Source organism: Xenopus laevis, chromosome 2L, assembly GCF_017654675.1.
Source record: "Xenopus laevis strain J_2021 chromosome 2L, Xenopus_laevis_v10.1, whole genome shotgun sequence".
Taxonomy (NCBI): domain Eukaryota; kingdom Metazoa; phylum Chordata; class Amphibia; order Anura; family Pipidae; genus Xenopus; species Xenopus laevis.
In genome coordinates, this window is record NC_054373.1 from 145,601,623 (window position 1) to 145,620,366 (window position 18,744).

An 18,744-nucleotide genomic window follows, 5' to 3' on the forward strand; every position below is an offset into this window, starting at 1 on the left:
ATTTTGATGGTAGGTGTCTGGTATGCAGCAGATCTCCAGCTGACATAGGGGCCTTACTTGACTTCGAGAAGGAGTGTGAGCTCAGCATGAACATGGTTCCTATATCAGATGGACTTAAATAGATGAAGTAGCTTCTCTATTAGACATATAGTATATGAGCCCAAATGGCAGAATTCTTTGTAGAGGTGTATTTATCAGATGCGGCCCTCTTAAAGAATTTGAAACCTTGGCAGCACTGAGGTAGATAATACTATTCTAAGATAATTTGCAATTGGTCTTCGTTTTTTTTATAAACTTTATTTTTCAATATTAGATTTTGGTTGTTCAGCTGTCAGGCTTGGAATTTTATCCGATATCTGGTTACTTGGGCTTAATATCACTAGCAACCAGCAATCAGAATTCTTTTTATATTTTAATGACACATAACTGGAAAGGCTTAGTCTTAGTCGCTGACCCTGGCAACAAAAAATTGAGATGCTTCAGTTTTATCATCATTCCCTTGTTACTAACCTTTCATTCTTTGAATGATATCAATGAGTGGTGCTGAGAACTATTTTATCACAACTTCTAGAAGACCATGCCTTTGACACTTTGGAGTCCTTGAGATATTTTTTTCCTTTACCATTTCCTGTATAGTTAGTGTATAGTATGGATCTTCCCTTAGGAAGACCACAGAGACTCACAGTGACATTAACAGAGGAGAAAAAAGACTGGGCATAAGACAGAGAAATGTGGACACCGACTTGGAAATAAAACAAAAACAGATCACACAAGCGCGGGCATTCATTCACTTGGAAACCAAACACCTATTCATGTATTTACAGTTACAGACAAGATGTGTGGAGGATGTTTATTTTATTGAGGGGCACATTCAGACATGTTTTGAATAATAAGAATGCACACTGGTACCTTGATTGTTTTCTACTAACTGCCTTAGTGTTTGAGTGGCTGTTAGTGGAACAGACTTATGTGCTGTATGAATGCTTTACTTGCAATGGCTGGGCCCTGTCTCTCAGAGTATAATGGCTTTGTAAAGTGGCACCTTTTATACTCATTAGGCACACAGCTTCCAACTTCTCCTAGGTATTTTTCTAGCTACCTATCATCATCTGGACCCTACTGTGTATGTGAAGGTTGTGGGCTTTAGTGATGACACACAGAGCATGTTGAACTGACTTTATTATGTGTTTGTAGGACATCACAGAGCGTTGCATGTTAGGATGAGAGGCAACAAATGGTTATGGTGGGCCTCCTGATTCTGCTACAATCAAACTGCAGTTTTATGTATGGAAAATAAAGTAAAACAAGGGTACATAAAATCAGGGTTTTCCTGTAAAAAACAAAAAAACAAAAAAAAAAAGGGTTAAAGGAATTGTTCAGTGTAAAAATAAAAACTGTGTAAAAAGATAGGCTGAGCTAAATAGATAATGTTTCTAATATAGTTAGTCAAAAATGTAATGTATAAAGACTGTAGTGACTGGATGTCTAACATAATAGCTAGAACACTTCTTACTGCTTTTCAGCTCTCTTGGCTCACACTGACTGGTTACCCTGGTTACCAGGCAGTAACCAATCAGAGACTTGAGGGGAGGCCACATGGGTCATATCTGTTGCTTTTGAATCTGAGCTGAATGCTGAGGATCAATTGCAAACTCACTGAACAGATATGTACCATGTGGCCCCCCTTCAAGTCGCTGACTTAAGGTGGCCATACACGGGCCGATAAAAGCTGCCGACAGACCGAGTCGGCAGCTTATTGGCCCGTGTGTGGGGGCCCCCGACGGGCTTCCCCGATCGAGATCTGGCCGAAAGTCGGCCAGATCTCGATCGGATTGGGTTAAAAATCCCGTCGGATCGCGGCCGCATCTGTTCGTTGATGCGGTCCCGCGATCCGACCGCCCGTTTGCGAACGTGAAGTATCCGATCGTTGGGCCCTAGGGCCCACGATCGGATCAGCCCGATATTGCCCACCTCAAGGCAAACAAGGCAAACATCAAGTCACTCCAGCCTTTATACATTACATTTTTGCCTAAATAACTATATTAGAAACATGTTTTATTTTGCACAGCCTGTCTATTTACCCAGTTTTTATTTCCACACTGAACTGTACCTTTAAGGACATGAATTATGCAATTTTTTTCTTATTCACAAAGACAGCTGCCCCTACAGCTTAAGGGGCGTGCCTTTTTTGTCTCCTGACGATGTACATACAGTACTTTATTGTTGAACTATTACTTATTTGAATCTGTGTCAGGCAGAGGCAGCAGTTTTAGATGGTGGAAGCAAGGTTGTTGCTGCAAAGAGGTGAGTTGAGAACATGTCACAGGCAACAGCAACCCGCAACTTGCCACAGGCAGCAAAAAGGCGTTGCAATTGCGCTCTTTGTAATAGCGGGGTGTGGTGGGGCAGCAAGAGAAAGGTCTCCTCAGGGCAGTATGGACCCCTGGGATGCTGCAGGGTGGAAGGTGAGGGTCTTAAAGCACAACCCTTTCCAGGGCCCCATTTTGTCTCAATCCAGCTTTGCGTGAAGCAACGTGGGGCTACTTCGGAAAGCAGAAGTGACGCAAATGTATTCCCACTGGCAAATCATATTACTGCTCTTGTCCTGTGTGCCATTGCCTTTGATGTATAAGCAAATCTATGGACCCACTTTTTATTTTATTTTTTACTAGTGTTCGAAGCTTATGTCCCTTGACGGATTTAGCTGTGTTTATTTACATTTTCACACTGCATGTTTTGAAAAGAGAATATCCTATAATAGTAAATGTATTTATGAAAAGGAAACACTGCTATAATGTCTGGCTTTCTTTCCTCCTACGCATTAAGTAAATATACCTGAAGTCAGTGACCTGACCATTCGTTCCGTTAGGACAAGCAATTCAGAAAGGTCTTTCAGTTACTTTACCAGTGGCGGCTGCCATTGTGAATTAGAAAAAAAATGCATAGTTACTGATTTTATTTATTTTACTATAAAGAAGCTCTTTGCGGTAGAATGCGTAAATAGTTATAGTTACTTTTATATATGCAACACTAACATGTTTATGTGGAATGAATACACAGGGGATAATAATATTCAACCCCTATTATAAACTTAAAGGATATAAGAAGTCAATAAGGGGCTGCATAAAGGAGTGAATCTGCGGACAGGGATTGATTTTGTACAGATCACAGAAATCCAAGGTGACTTCTAATATCCTTAAATATGATCTAGGGGATTCATTAAGTCTCTGAGGCATCCTGTGACCATCACTAAGCTCAGACAAACATAATTGAAAGATTCTGTATGGCTTTTGAGTTTTATATGAAACAAATGAATAACATGGCGACTGTTACATGCCACCTCCTCTAATACATGTCTTACTTTGCTCTCCCAGCAGACCTATGTTTCAGCAGCGCAGCACATGGCTCCTCCCAGCCCCAGTAACAGCAGCGGAGGTGGAGAAGGAGGAGGTGGTGGAGGAGGGGAACAGTTAAGCAAAACCAACCTGTACATCAGAGGGCTTCATCCTAGCACCACAGACCAAGACCTGGTGAAACTCTGCCAGCCGTAAGCAATTGTTCAGTTGGTTTCCCTTGGGAAGGGAAGGCAGATTTGATGTAAACAGCGAAGAAGGAAACGGTTGACCCTGTAAATCCACTTACTTTAGAACAGGGATCCCCAACCTTTTTTACCCGTGAGCAACATTCAAATGTAAAAAAAAGTTGGGGAGCAATACGAGCATGAAAAAGTCTCTTGGGTGCCAAATAAGGACTGTGATTGGCTATTTGGTAGCCCCTATGTGGAGTGGCAGCCTACGGGAAGCTCTGTTTTGCAATTCACCAGGTTTTTCAAAATTTGCCTCCAAGCCATAAATTCAAAAATAAGCATCTGCTTTGAGGCCAATGGGAGCAACATCCAGGGGGTTGGTGAGCAATATGTTGCTCACGGGTTACTGGTTGGGAATCACTGCTTTAGAAGGTCCAACAGCCAACATAAAGTAATAACTAGCCCAACCCAGCCGAGCACATCCCTGCCAATATATACTGTAATAATATACTTTTATATAGTGGCACTGTATTGTGTACCATTTTATTTTAAGCGTAATCAATAGTAACACGATTTGTTTGGATTGTCTATATACACAAGGATCCAAAAGTACAATTTTTACCCAGTTGAGAGCTCTTCTCATCCAAGGGACCAGGGGCAGGCATCAGAGGCATCTGCATAGGGTACACCTTTATTTGACATAATGGTAGCACAATTACAGAAATGATGTTTTTAGCTGTTTTATTGTCCATATCCCATTGACTATTAATAACAAATTTGACACACCTTGATAAAATATACTGCCACATCTATAGGTGGCTCCTTTGGTGTCCAACATGCACCCACAAACTGTGGCTTCTTTGCTTTTACTTGGACCCTTCCATAATAAACCAGTCAGCCAAATTCCAAATGATTGTCTGTGCCTTTGCTATGTCTCAGTCAAGTGACCGCATGATATGGTATAAGCTCCCAAGACAACAGGTGATTGCAACACAGGTGCATACACATGTTGTGCAGGCAGCATGCTGGGCAAAGCAGTCTCCCCCGAATGGACAGCACACCATTTGAGTGGCTTATTATTAGATCAGAACCTTGTCACTCCTCTCCCTTTCCAATTCAGCTAGCCAGTGTTTGATGACAACAAACAGGAGTAAACACAGATTGCCACCTTTGTTTTTGTGGATGACTTGTGCATAGGAAGGACAGCAGGCATTCTGGTTTCTGTCATTGTTTTTAGTCTTTCTGCAAACCTTAAGTAATCTATTCCCAGTAAGGCCTGCCACTAGGTACTCCATCAATTTCTGGATCACCCCTAACTCGATAAACTCAAGTGGCACTTGTTCCAGTATACGTCCATCTGAACCGCTGGCTTTCAGATCACAAATCTTGGAAAAAGACCGTAGGTAGGCACCAGAGATACTATAAGAAACAAATGTCTTGCACCCTGCTGCTGGGCAACTGATACCCATGCCCAAGCACTGGCTACACAATTAGATGGTGAGGAGAGAGGGGGAATGTGAGGAGTGCAGTGACATCTTGAAAATGAAAGTAACTGCCTGCCACGAAGGAGCAAGCAATGTATATTTACAACTGAGACTTTTAAACACGTTTATAATAGTTATGGGTGTTTTAATAAAAAAAGAATTTGGGTTTGCCTCACGAGGAAACTTCGGAATACGAAGCGCTGCATGTGCCATGCTACATTGATTTTTCATTATAGCCGGCAGAAGACTGGGGAAGCTGTTCAGGGAGATTAGTCACCCCAAAGAAGAGGCATTTGCCAGGCAACTAAACCTCCCCGAATCGCCAGGTGTGCCCTTACCCTTATATTTTAAAAAGTATTTTTTTAGTGTCAGTATCACTTTAAAGCATAATGAAAAGGAACTTAACTGTAGTTATAAAATGTACTAATTGTAGGATGGAGGTTACAGAAAAGCAGCTTTGCACTGGAAGGTGACTTAATTATGCCAGGATTGCACATGATCAAGTCATTCTGCCCAGTTGCCAAGTAATCGCATGAGCATTACCCCTTGTATGGCCTGAGAAATATTTCTTTCTGAGGATGAAGTAATGTAGACACAGTTGTAGTTGTTGTTTGCACTGTACTACTGCTTTTTCCTAGTCGTTGTGCTTGAAAAAACCTCTGCCCTTGACCTCGACAGGATTTAGCTGGAGTATTTTCAGATTCTGGCTTTTTTCTTCTTTGGGCATAATAAATTTTGAAAAATTCAAGCCCCCCCCCCCACCAAAAAAAATCTGTTTTTACTGAAACTACTCTCGAAACTAGAATTTTACGGGAAAAATACAACTCAACCTTTAATAAATAACCGCCTCAAAGTTGCTGCTTGTTTATTGACACAGCAATAAACATTTATATGTTCACATAATTTCAATTTTCATGGTTATACTTAATTGCATATTGGAGATGTGTTGAGATAAAAGGTATGGGAAAGACCTCTGCTGCTGTGTATCAGCCTAATCCATTGTATAATCTAAAATAACCCTTTTCCTGTCTGAACTCTCATGCACAAAGAGATTCTACAACATGAATTTTAGCCGTGGCTAAGTAAATAAAGGCCCCCCTTAATACTGAAAGTGCTGATCTTCCCTGCATTGTTGGGATATTTCTGTATGGTGGGGAGTAGCCTGTAAGGAAAATGTGCTCCTTAAACCACAGAAGGCTTAATTGGAGCCCAGGGTGCTGCCTTAACTTACTTTCATTGCTGACCACAGGCCTAAATATGCAGAAAAGTTAACTCTCCCTATGTAGCTCAGGATCTGCTCCAAGCCTTCTGCTGCAACTCTGTTTGTAAAACAGAAAAATACATTGCCTTGAGCTCTTTCCAGTACAAATAACAATAAAGAATCCATTATCCAGAAACCCGTTGTCCAGAAAGCTCTGAATTATGGGAAGGTCGTCTTCCATAGGCTTAATATCCCTATGTAGCTCAGGATTTGCTCCAAGCCTTCTGCTGCTCATCTGTTTGTAAAACAGAAAATGGCATTGCCTTGAGCTCTTTCCAGTACAAATTAGGGATGCACCAAATCCAGGATTCGGTTCGGGATTCGGCCAGGATTTGGGCTTTTTCAGCAGGATTCTGATTCAGCCGAATCCTTCTGCCTGGCCGAACTGAATCCAAATCCTAATTTGCATATGCATATACAAATTAGGGGTGGGGAGGGAAATCGCGTGACTTTTTGTCACAAAACAAGGAAGTAAAAAAAATTTCCCCTTCCCATCCCTAATTTGCATATGCAAATTAGGGTTTGGTATTCGGCCGAATCTTTTACAAAGGATTCGGGGGTTCGGCTGAATCCAAAATAGTGGATTCGGTACATCCCTAGTACAAATAACAATAAACAATCCATTATCCAGAAACCCGTTGTCCAGAAAGCTCTGAATTATGGGAAGGTCGTTTTCCATAGGCTTCATTTTAATTAAATAATTAAAAATTTTAAAAAAATAATTAACTTTTTCTCTGTAATAATAAAACAGTACAGTTTACTTAAGCCCAACTAAGATATAATTAATCCTTATTGTTCGGGAAAGAATTTTGGTTTATTTCATGTTTATATAATTTTTAGCACCTTTAACGTATGGAGATCCAAATTACCGACCCCTTATCCAGAAAACCCCTGGTCCTGAGCATTCTGATTAATAAGTCCCATACCTAAATTCTAATAATCTTATATGGCTCAGACGGAATGAATTCACGGATTAGCGTTAAAGTGTGTATATTTGTCAAATTACTTGTCCTCATTGGAGCAATATATATTTAGGCTTTACTTACCCTCAAATAATATCAAGACTTATGGATGTGGTTTATACAGGAAGGGTTCAGGAATAGGTAAAATTCCTGTAAATGCCTTTAATCATCAATATATATATATATATATATATATATATATATATATATATATATATATATATATATATATATATATATATATACACACACACACACATGAAGTCCTGGAGTGCGTCATTCCTTGGAACACAACTATCTGCACTATATATGACAGCACCCAGGAAGTAAAACTCTGCTGGATTGGAGTACACCACAGCCTGAACTGTGTATATGTGTGTGTGTGTGTGTATATATATATATATATATATATATATATATATATATATATATATATATATATATATATATATATATATATATAAAGACATTTATTTATTGTTTAATAATCAACACAGAGGCAAGGGGTAATTTGGTACAGGGAAAAAATATATTCTCAATAAAAGTTTGTTTGGGGTTCCAGTGTCGGACTGGCCAACAGGGATACCAGGAAAACTCCTGGTGGGCCCAGGTGTCAGTGGGCCCTCATGCTGCTAAACATTTGGCCTATTTCATGGTCATTGCCTATTTCTATGAGAACAAAGAGACTAAATAGATGGAATAATTGATTATAGTATGTAAAGAAAACAGACTAGGACAATAGAAGTTGATTGAGCAGATGAAGAATATTGCTATTGAGAATGGCCCCCTGGTCTAGGGTTTTTGGGTGGGCCCCTGGTGTCCCAGTCCAACACTGTGGGGTTCCATAAACTGCACAAAAGTTTTGCTGTCAGTGTTCTGCACAAGGCACAGGGCTTTGAGCTAACATCCCTAATTAAAACTGCGTCTTGTATCTTTCAGTTTATTGAAATATATATATATATATATATATATATATATATATATATATATATATATATATATATATATATATATATATATATATATATATATATATATATATATATATATATATATATATATATATATATACACATATATGTGTTAAACATGTATGATATTCCACTCATGTTATCATGAGGTTACACTGTACACTGTACATGTGCCGGGAACATGTCTCTTCTAACTAGAAACCTCTAAGCTGCCCGACTCGCTGAACAGATTTATAAAGGGATTTCTGTTTGATTTAAATAGCACTTACATAGCTGCAGGGCTTGGGCAGTTCTAGGAATCTAAGTACTCCAGTGATCTGTTGCTGCATGGGGTTTCATAACACGTTGGGAAAGCAGAGGCTTAGAAGAACCATGTGATTTCAGTCTCGGTACTGTTTATATTTAGAGCTGCTATAAGACGGCCAAGGGCTCCTTGTTCGAGTAAGAGGGATACTGTCACAACACGGTGTCCTCTATTCATTCTTTCTCCAACTAGTCCTGTGCAGAAGAGAGATCATTTTCACGCAGTTATATATATTAAATTGTGACATGGTTAGTTTGCTATGGTTCTACTAACCTCTCTTATCTTTCTATGTTTCCTTCTTAATTTTTTTTTTAGAAAGGTTGCAGTATTTTTTTTTTCTTTTTTCATATGAAAATGTCCTCCTGCAATTTTTTCTTCAGTAGCGAGAAACTAGCTGCACTACTCTCAGACTGGAATAAATCTGCCAGCTGGAGCAGGTAAAACCTGGAAGCTCCCAGATGGAGCATTTTAGGTTGGCTTCATGGACTAGACTACACCTATGTCTCAGAATGGGTGGCATTTAGCAGCACTGTTGGTCGATGGCGCTTATAGGTTTCGCCAAGGCAGTCTTTGTTCACAGCAGCCAGCATGTCCGCATTCTGCACACCGTCTAAGCTGAAACCCGTCTGGGTGCAGGTGACTTTCTTACAGCCTTAGGGTTACACCACATAGTCTGCATATTTTTCTTTTCTCCTTCGACATAAAACGGAGTAACAAAACATGCAAGATTGTTATAAAGACGTTATAATTCGTGGACTGAATGGGAGCAGATATGAATCCGTGAGTGCTTTTGCACCTAGAGTTTTTAAGCACATAAAACATTTTATATTAACCTTAAAGGGGAAAAATTTGCCAAAATGTAATATAAGCTTCAGCATACTGAAGTATGAAATGTTTTAAATATAGTCAATTAAATATTCTGTACTGTTTCTGAAATAATTAAGTTTATTTTCACTATTCCTCTCTCAGCATCTCTTTCTCTTCATTCTGTCTGTAGGATTCGGGTGTCTGATATTCATTGACAGTTAGATCCAATATATCTTTTAGGGAGGCTCCTTTTGCCTAGAAGATGTATTAGAGCTCACTCTATTAAAATCACCAGACATCATGTCTCTCAGAATTTGTGCAAAAGGCATTTATTTTGTTAGATTTTGTTTGTATTGGAATCAGTTATTTGAGTGAGCTCTAATACAACTGCTAGGAAAGGAAGCCCCCCCCATATCAGATATATTGGATGTAACTGTCAATGATTATGTGACACCCAAATACTGCAAGAAGGCAGAATGAAGAGCAACCGATGCTGAGAGAGGAATAGTGAATATCAACTTGATTATTTCAGAAATTATGCAGAATATTTAATTGATTGTGTATAGAAAGTTTCAGTATGAGGAAGCTTATATTAAATTTTCATTTTAGCGATAGTCCCCCTTATAAGTGAAAGAAGGATCTGGAATATGCCAAAAATCTGCAAAAAGTTTGAAACTGAATCTGTTAAGGCATATATGTAGGAAGGAATATATGTAAACAATCCAGTGGTTGGGCATGGTTTGCTCATGAAGCACAGAGCAGCGAGTATGAGAGCCAGCGAACTATACATAGATAAATGCATACGTAAGAAAGTGAAATGAAGGAGGAGCCAAGGAAGGAGAGTTTGCTTCTGACTCGTAACCTCATTTAACCCGGCCAAGGAATGCAGTGCACATCCCCTGAGCCCCAAGGAGATCTGCACATGTCGCCCACAGACTGAATGTTGTTTGCATGAAGCAAGATGTTTGTAGGGAGAATAGAGGCCAGATGGGATCCCGCTTATTGCCAAGGCAGGGCGAGGAGGAGAGAGAGAGCTAATGCTGGAGACCTGTGCTTCTAGGAAAGCCAAGGCACACTTATTCATCACTCCTGGTTTTCTGGCTTTTGCCAGATAGGACAGATATGAATGATTTGTATGGCCATTCACATGCATTATGTCCCTGCTCACTTCTGGAGGGTTTAAGCTTGTAGAATGTTGGAAACGTTATACCTACTGTATGCTGCAATTTATCTTTCCTAAAATGATTGTGTATGATAGATGGGATGGATAAATTCAGAAATCTATGTTTTTTCTTCTGTTCTCTTACAATATATGATAGAATCTACTTCTTATTCTCAGTGTGCTGTGTATTTGTATTCTTGTTTAATATATATATATATATATATATATATATATATATATATATATATATATATATATATATATATATATATGTATAGATATATATGTATATATATATATATGTATAGATATATATGTATGTGTATATATATATATATATATATATATATATATATATATATATATATATATATATATATATTATACAGTAGAACCCCCATTTTAAGTTTTTTTAGGGGAAATGTATTATGCACAATATATAGGTGGGACCACAAAACAACAATATAAAATGAGGGAAAACTTAAAATCAGGGGATGTAAAATGGGGGTTCCATTGTATATATAGATATAGATATATATATATATATATATGTGTGTGTCTTCTGTAAGTATGCACCCTCTTTGACGTTTCAACACTGACCATTTGGCTTACACAAAATATATATTATATATTGGAGGTGCTGAATATAGAATATTTGTTTATTGCTCTCCCCCACCTAGAGGTGGAGGCTAATAGAGCCTGTACTCTGGAAGGGGGTAACAATAGTTTTTTTTCATCACTATATAAGGCACATGCAGTATTGGCTTTGCTGCCCTCAGCCTTTTTTTGCCTCTGGAGAGAAGCAGATCCTCTCCCTGCCCCAGTTTCATTGAGGTCAGCCTGAAAATGCCTGTTTTTGCTATTTCAGGCCGACCTTTGCTCTGCTCCACTGTGTGTGCCTGTAAGCAAGCTTTACAGATCAATGAAGCTGGGACAGGGAGTGGATTCGCTTCTCTCAACCTGGAAAAAATAAAAAACCTCAAAAAAACAAACCAAGCATAAATGCCCCTCACCAGCACTAAAGCTGGCCATAGACATGCAGATTATTGGGCTATATCAGACTACCGAACTACCTTTCCAATCTTCCGACCTGCAACTAATCATTCAGATTAAAATAAAGTAGAAAAGAGAACAAATTACACAGTGCTTGGTCATTAATTGAAAGATCGCAATCATACAAAAGTTATGTCTGACAAATAGTAGTGACAATCTTCCATTGATATCATCAGATTGCTCATTATGTGCATGTGTTTGACATAAGTTTAAGGGTGCGTCTACCACTCTTATAACACATGTATATGCATAATGAGTAATTAGAGAGATTCAGTCATTAAATGCATGTGCATCAACAAACATGGCTGTCTGCACCAGGAGCTTGCTCCCAGGGTGGGCAGGATAGCTCTATTGAAGCGTGTTTTTTCTGGAAAAATTATATTAGCCCACACCATTGCTGGTGGTGGGATAACGATTTTTCAGTGACCGGTACTCTAAGCATGGCCATGGTACTTTCAGTTTGCTGAGCAGCGTTGTTGTTTATTTCTCAGAACATTTTCATAAAGCAACTATACATATGTTATACCTTTGAGGGTTTCCCAAAATCTAGCTGTGAATCTTTTTAGTTTATTCAGACTTACCATAGTCATTCTGGTTGTTTCTCTACTTATCCTGCCACTGAATTTTAGTAGATTGCTTTCACTTGGCCTTCAGGTTATGCCATATTCTTCCCATGGTATAAAAATTGATGTATGGGTGCTCTGGGGTATGTTTATACTTGCGTTTTATAACCCAACCCTGATTAGTACTTATCCAGAACTGTTCCAGACCTGGTATGGTATCTCCTTGGTCTTCCTGATGCAGTAGGTTTAGCTGTGTTTTTTTGACACAATCTAGGGCAGGGGTCCCCAAACTTTTGTACCCGTGAGCCACATTCAAATGTAAACGGAGTTGAGTAGCAACAGATGCATGTAAAACATTCCAGGGGGTACTAAATGTGAATTGGGATTGTCCATTTGGTAGTCCCTATGTGGTCTGGCTGCCTAAAGAAGGCTCTGTTTGGCAACACATGTGGTTTTATGCAACCATAGCTTGCCTTCAAGCCAGAAATTCAAAGAAAAATACCTGATTTGAGGCCACTAGGGGTAACATACAAAGGGCTGCTGAGCAACGTGTTTCTCACGAGCTACTGGCTAGGGATCACTGCTCTAGGGCATTCTAGAAACAGTTGTACAGTATTTACTTTGAGACAATGTAGATTGTTTTCTACTTCCACCTTATGGACTATTTTGTTTAAATCAGTAACCCAGTGTAACCTCCCCCCCAAGGAAGCAAATTCTTAAATGAGGAGGCATCACTGGGGGGGTCAAAATGTTTGGCACCCCCTAGTGGTTATGATCAGGTCTGGACTGTCATTCAAAATAGGCCCTGGTGTTTCCAGGACATAGATGCCCCCCACCAGCCCACTAAACAGTGACTCCCTATGGCATCCTGCAGCAGCCCCTCTGGCATTTGCCAGAAGCCACAGATTGCCAGTCCGGGCCAGGTTATAATGATACCCTAGGCCCCTGTTTGCTAAAACTGCACTGTAGAAGCTCATCATTACCATCTTATTCAGCTCCTTCTGGTTTGGCAGGTGCATGCTTGTGCTTTTCCACTCCACTGTGCCTGTGTGTCTGCTCGGGCCTCAAGAAAAAAAGCAAAAAAACATTGGTGAATGAGTTCTAGAAAAATTTTAAGCGAAATGGAGCACTGTTCTGGGGTAAGCACTTATAATAACTGGGGGGTACCTGAGATTTTGGTACCACTTTTCCTTTTCCTTTAAAGGGGGCCTGTCACCCTAAGAAATAATCCCAGATTCTTTCTATCATGTTAGTATAGCAACATAAACTTTATTTACCCGATATTTATTATTTAAATGTTGTTTCCTTCAGTCTTGGAATTACACAATCACAGCAAGCACGCAGGAGCCATTTTGTGGACACTGTTATTATGACAAGTTGTGTGTCACCCCAAAATCTTGTGTATGCACCAGAATTGGGGACCCTACACAATTATAGAGCCTGGGGGTGGGAGGGGGAATGTGGGGAGAGCTGTGACATCTAAGAATTGCTCAATGGAAAGTGAAAGTAATTGACTGCTCCATCTGCTAGGTACTGTATTATCAATTTAAGAAGTAGGTAGAGCTGTGATCTCTATGCAAGTTGAGTTGCTCATCAGGGGCGCTGCCCAATGAGGCGAGTTGAGACACTCAACTAATTGGCTACTTATTGGCTTACTGAATAAGTAACAATTTCAAGCTTTCGGAGCACACAGGCCCCTTCGTAAGGCAAAGAAAAAATAAATACATTTTGTTGCTTATATAGAAAACTCTGTGTTTGCAGGGGAACCCCGGATTAAAAGGGATCCCTTCTGTCTGGGGTACACTGTCACAATTAAGTTACACTATGATTTTGCCATGTTGCTCAAGCGTTCCATTAAACTTGCAGCTCCCAAGTCCAGTCTCTCGGCTCAGTTGCCTTTTATTTGAAACAGAATGTGCCCAGCTGAGTTATTTCCTGTCTAGTGTCAGTAAATGGTTGGGAGGAGGTGGGGGCTGGGAGATGTAGGAAGGGGAAGAGTAAAGTTAATCCTTTCCTAACTGAATATAGCCAAACCATGCAGCAGATTAACTCATTGTACAATTGCAGGGATGGCTGATATATATATTTATATAGGGCTAAGCTTCCCAGAGTGGCTCTTATCTGCCTCCCTAGGGAGTGTCTGGGAAGAGGGAGATGGGTGGGAAGCGGTTATCGCTGTGGTTATTCTTAGCTCTTTGGTTCACTTGGTCTCCTAGGGGAAGGGACAACAAAATAAAGACCTATCAGTGCATTTGATTAGTGCTTTTTTAATATTTAAAAGCATCAGTATAGTGAGAAAAAAATGACATACTATATATATATATATACACATACTACATATACATGCTCCATACTATCATATTGTATGGTGACATTCTGTTCCTATCACTAGTTATTGGTCCCTTCATATACGAGTGGTAAGAAGAAAAAGCACTGTAAGAGTTGCATAGTGAAAGCAAATCCCCTAAAGCAGATTGTGCCGCTGACCTAGCGTGGGTTGGCCATTTCGCTCATATTTCCCTCCTCCCTCGTCTAAGGCTTGCATAAGCTGGGAGTGGTGGGACATGCTGGGGGCGTAAGGATCCCATGGCTCCTAATATACTCCCTGACTGTCTCCAGATGTCTAGCCTGTGCACTGCTCTGAAAGGAAGTCCAGACCTAAGCTCTATTAGTAATAGCAAACCTACATCTTCTTTGTGACTTCTTCCCTTGACCATGCCCAACATTCTAAACAGAAATCCTAATTTGATTACTTAACATACAAAATATGTCCGAGATTAAGATGCATAAATCAGGGGCTGGCTGAGGGATTATTTGAGATTTCCAGTTGAAGGGGAAAATCTACCCTATAAAATAATATTTTATACCTTTTACAATGAAATACTGTAAAGCAACAGTACAAGTGCTTGCTGCTTTGCCTCATGTTCAAAATGTAAATTCTATCTGGTTGATGGGGTCACTGACCCTAGTAGGCACAAGCCTGATCTGTTTTTCATTGAAACCCTTGCCCTGTAGTATTAAAGGAGACTAAACCCCATTACTCCTTTTTTCTGATCACGCCTACTTCCGATGATGTCCTGTTTACAATGACAGCACTTCCTGATTGATTAATGGTCAGCGGGTCGCGGCTCCGGGTCGCATATTAGGTACTTGCGGGTCGGGTATCGGGTAAGAATGTGGGTTGCAGGTCCGGGTTGCGGATTGCAGGTTGCGAGTACGGGTCGTGTACGGGTTCCAAAAAATTGACCCGCTCAGGACTCTACCATGGAGACATTTGGGTGCAGGCACAGATGCAGTGTGGGAGGCATGTTATGTTATGTCAATAAACCATACAGATATGGGACCTGTTATCCAGAATTCTCAAGGCCTGGGGTTTGTATAACGGATCTTTCTGTAATTTGGATCTTCATACCTTAAGTCTACTAGAAAATCATGTAAACATTAAATAAACCCGAACAGGCTGGTTTTGCTTCCAATACGAATTAATTATATCTTAGTTTGGGTCAAGTACATGCTACTGTTTTATTATTACTGAGAAAAATATTTGTATAAAATGGAGTCTATGTGACTAATATAATAATAATTTGGAGCTTTCTGGATAACGGATTCCATACCTCTAGTTCCCCAAGGCACGGTTTAGCGGTTATTTGTGCCACTTTGTTACTGTGACATCTCCACTGTTGCTATTTAGTTTCATAAATATGAGAAGCTCTCTGAAGTTGTTACCCCAGTTTGCCACTTCAATCAAAACATGACAAACAAGGGATCAAGTTATGAATTAACTGTTTTTGTTTTGTTTCTTAACCACGTGTTTTTTCTTATTGCTGGCTGAAACAATCTGCAGCACATGGCAGTCAGGTTCTTGAAATCCCACTCTTTAAGCTGGCCATAGACTCATAGATTCGCTCGTTTGGCGACATCTTTCCCGATATGCCACTAACAGCATGGCTATATCGGGGGTGATTCGAACGTTAGGGCGTATGGCCCAACGATCGAATTACGATACAACAAGGGGGTCCGACGGGACGGTCGGTTAAAAATCAAACCTTCCCGATCGATATCGTGGCCAGATATCGATCGGGAAGACACGTCAGAAGCCCCCACACACGGGCAGATAAGCTGCCAAATTGGTCCAAACAACCGATATAGGCGATATAGGAAAAGATCTTTTCCAAGAAAGATCGTAATTGTTACGTCTATGGCCACCTTTAAGGTGGCCATAGATGCAAAGATCCGCTCGTTTGGCCACATCGCCAAACGAGCGGATCTTTCCCCGATATGCCGTTAACAAACATGGCTATATCGGGGGTAATCTGACTGTACGGCCGAACGATCCGATTACAATGTGCCGTGGCCTCCGGCGGGTTCGGTTGGGTCAAAATCAAACCTGACTGATCGACCAAACGACCGATCTCCGCCGGACGAAAGATGCCGGCACACGCCCCACACGATCCGAATCCTCGATTCGTACGATATGATCCGTGTGTCTATGGCCACCGTTAGTCTTGTGGCTGGCCAGATCTGTTGCGTTTGGGCTCATATACTGACATACAATGGGATCGGTTAGATTTCATGCAATGTGTCCATTCACACTGACCAATGAAATAAAAATGTGGAGGAGTTTTTCATCTGTCACCAACCACGAACCAAAAAAGACTAGAAAAGGGAATCCTCTTGCACAGACTGACTAGAATTCAGGATGGTTTGATGAGGTGCCATGGATGCTCAGCTAGTCAAACAGTAGGTTCCAAACTGCCCAACTAAATCCACATTAATTCATAGCAACCAGACATATATCTCTCATTTTTAGAGCCATGTGAGGTGAGTGTTTGCTGCACATTACTACAGTGGTGCATCAGTGATGTTGGTTAGGAACAGTGTCCATAATTAAAAATTGTATTAGAATAAATAGTTTGGAAAACAGGATTTTTTATACTTACCGTTAAATCTGTTTCTCTGTGATCAATAGGGGGACACAGGGACGATGGGGTTAAGCTCCACCCTCCAGGAGGCAGGACACTTACTAATAAATTTGTGGGCGTGCCTAACCGGCTTAACCCCCACACTCCAGCTTATCCAATCAGTTTGTCACAAAAAAAGCTGTAACAAGATTACGTAATAATCAAAATAATAATAACCCACGTAGAAGGTAAATCAGGGAATTATCCCGACATGACCAAACGGTCAATAAACAAAAGTTTTAGGGCGGGCCGCCCTGTGTCCCCCTATTGATCACAGAGAAACAGATTTAACGGTAAGTATAAAAAATCCTGTTTTCTCTGTCATCATAGGGGGACACAGGGACGATGGGGACTTAACAAAGCAGCCCCCAAAACAGCAGGGCGGGAAAACGAATTAACCATTACTTCAGCACAGAATGTAGCACCTTGCGCCCAAAAGATGCTTCAGCTGAAGAAAAAATATCAACTTTATAGAATTTTGAAAAAGTATGTACAGAGGACCAGGTAGCCGCCCTGCAAATCTGGTCCAATGAGGCTGAATTACGCCAAGCTTAGCAGGGATACGTCTGGGTGGTCGTTATAGCCTATAGCGGCTAGAAATGACCCCGGTGGGCGGAGAAATACTGGGACTGTACTAAGGACAAACATGCGCTGCCCAGAGTAAGACCACAGAAAGAGAGTAGTCATCCTTGACTAACATCGCTGGACGTCCATCCTCCTGGTAACAGGACACTTAAAAAACTGATTGGATAAGCTGGAGTGTGGGGGTTAAACCGGTTAGGCACGCCCACAAATTTATTAGTAAGTGTCCTGCCTCCTGGAGGGTGGAGCTTAACCCCATCGTCCCTGTGTCCCCCTATGATGACAGAGAAATACATTTTAGAAACTTACAGAACTTTTCATATACTTGAGCTGCATCCACGACACCTTTCCCCCTTCTCTCAGCTTGTATGTATGACCTTGGGGAGCCGATAGACAAAACAACCTATCCAGCATGTTATTGCTGCTCATTGGTGTCCTCTAACAGCCATGAGCTGTGCAAATATAGAGCACTAATGAACCAACAGCTGCTTGTTTCTACTATTATATATGTAAGGCAGTGATCCCCAACCAGTGGCTCTTGAGCAACATGTTGCTCACCAACCCCTTGGATGTTGCTCCCCGTGACCTCAAAGCAGGAGCTTATTTTTGAATTCTTGGCTTGGAGGCAAGTTTTGGTTGTATAAAAACCAGATGTACTGCCAAACAGAGACTCTTGTAATCTGCCAGTCCATATAGGGGCCAGCAAATTAAAGCCCTTATTTGGCACCCCAGGAAGTTTTTGCATGTCTGTGTTGCTCCCCAACTCTTTTTATTTTTGAATGTGGCACATGGGTAAAAAAGGTTGGGGACCCCTGATGTAAGGGAATATGTTAAGCTGTTACAAGGGTTGTTCACCTTCCAACACTTTTTTCAGTTCAGTTGGTTTCAGATAGTTCACCAGAAATAAAGACTTTTTTTCAATTACTTTCTATATTCTATGTGTGACTGTTTTTCTTATATTGAAGAGTAAGTCTAATTTTTCACTTTCTAAGGGCAGAGACACACGGTCAGATTCGCGGAGATTAGTCGCCCGCTGACTAATCTCCCCAACTGCCCTCCCGCTGGCTAGAATGTAAATCGCCGGCGGGATGGTACTCTGAGCACTTTG

The 18,744-nt window shown here is 40.6% G+C and overlaps 1 protein-coding gene across 8 annotated transcripts in view; it reads left to right on the top strand.

The window, feature by feature from the left end:
* The window catches only part of rbms2.L (RNA binding motif single stranded interacting protein 2 L homeolog), a 74,069-nt gene that overhangs the window by 34,354 nt on the left and 20,971 nt on the right, over positions 1–18,744 (top strand). For 6 of the 8 annotated variants that reach the window (XM_018247427.2, XM_018247432.2, XM_018247435.2 and 3 more), the window contains exon 2: positions 3,375–3,547. In XM_018247427.2, coding sequence (XP_018102916.1) covers positions 3,375–3,547 — 173 coding nt within the window. The remainder of the gene's footprint in view (positions 1–3,374; positions 3,548–18,744) is intronic. The other 2 variants (XM_018247428.2, XM_018247430.2) reach the window with 1 other exon arrangement.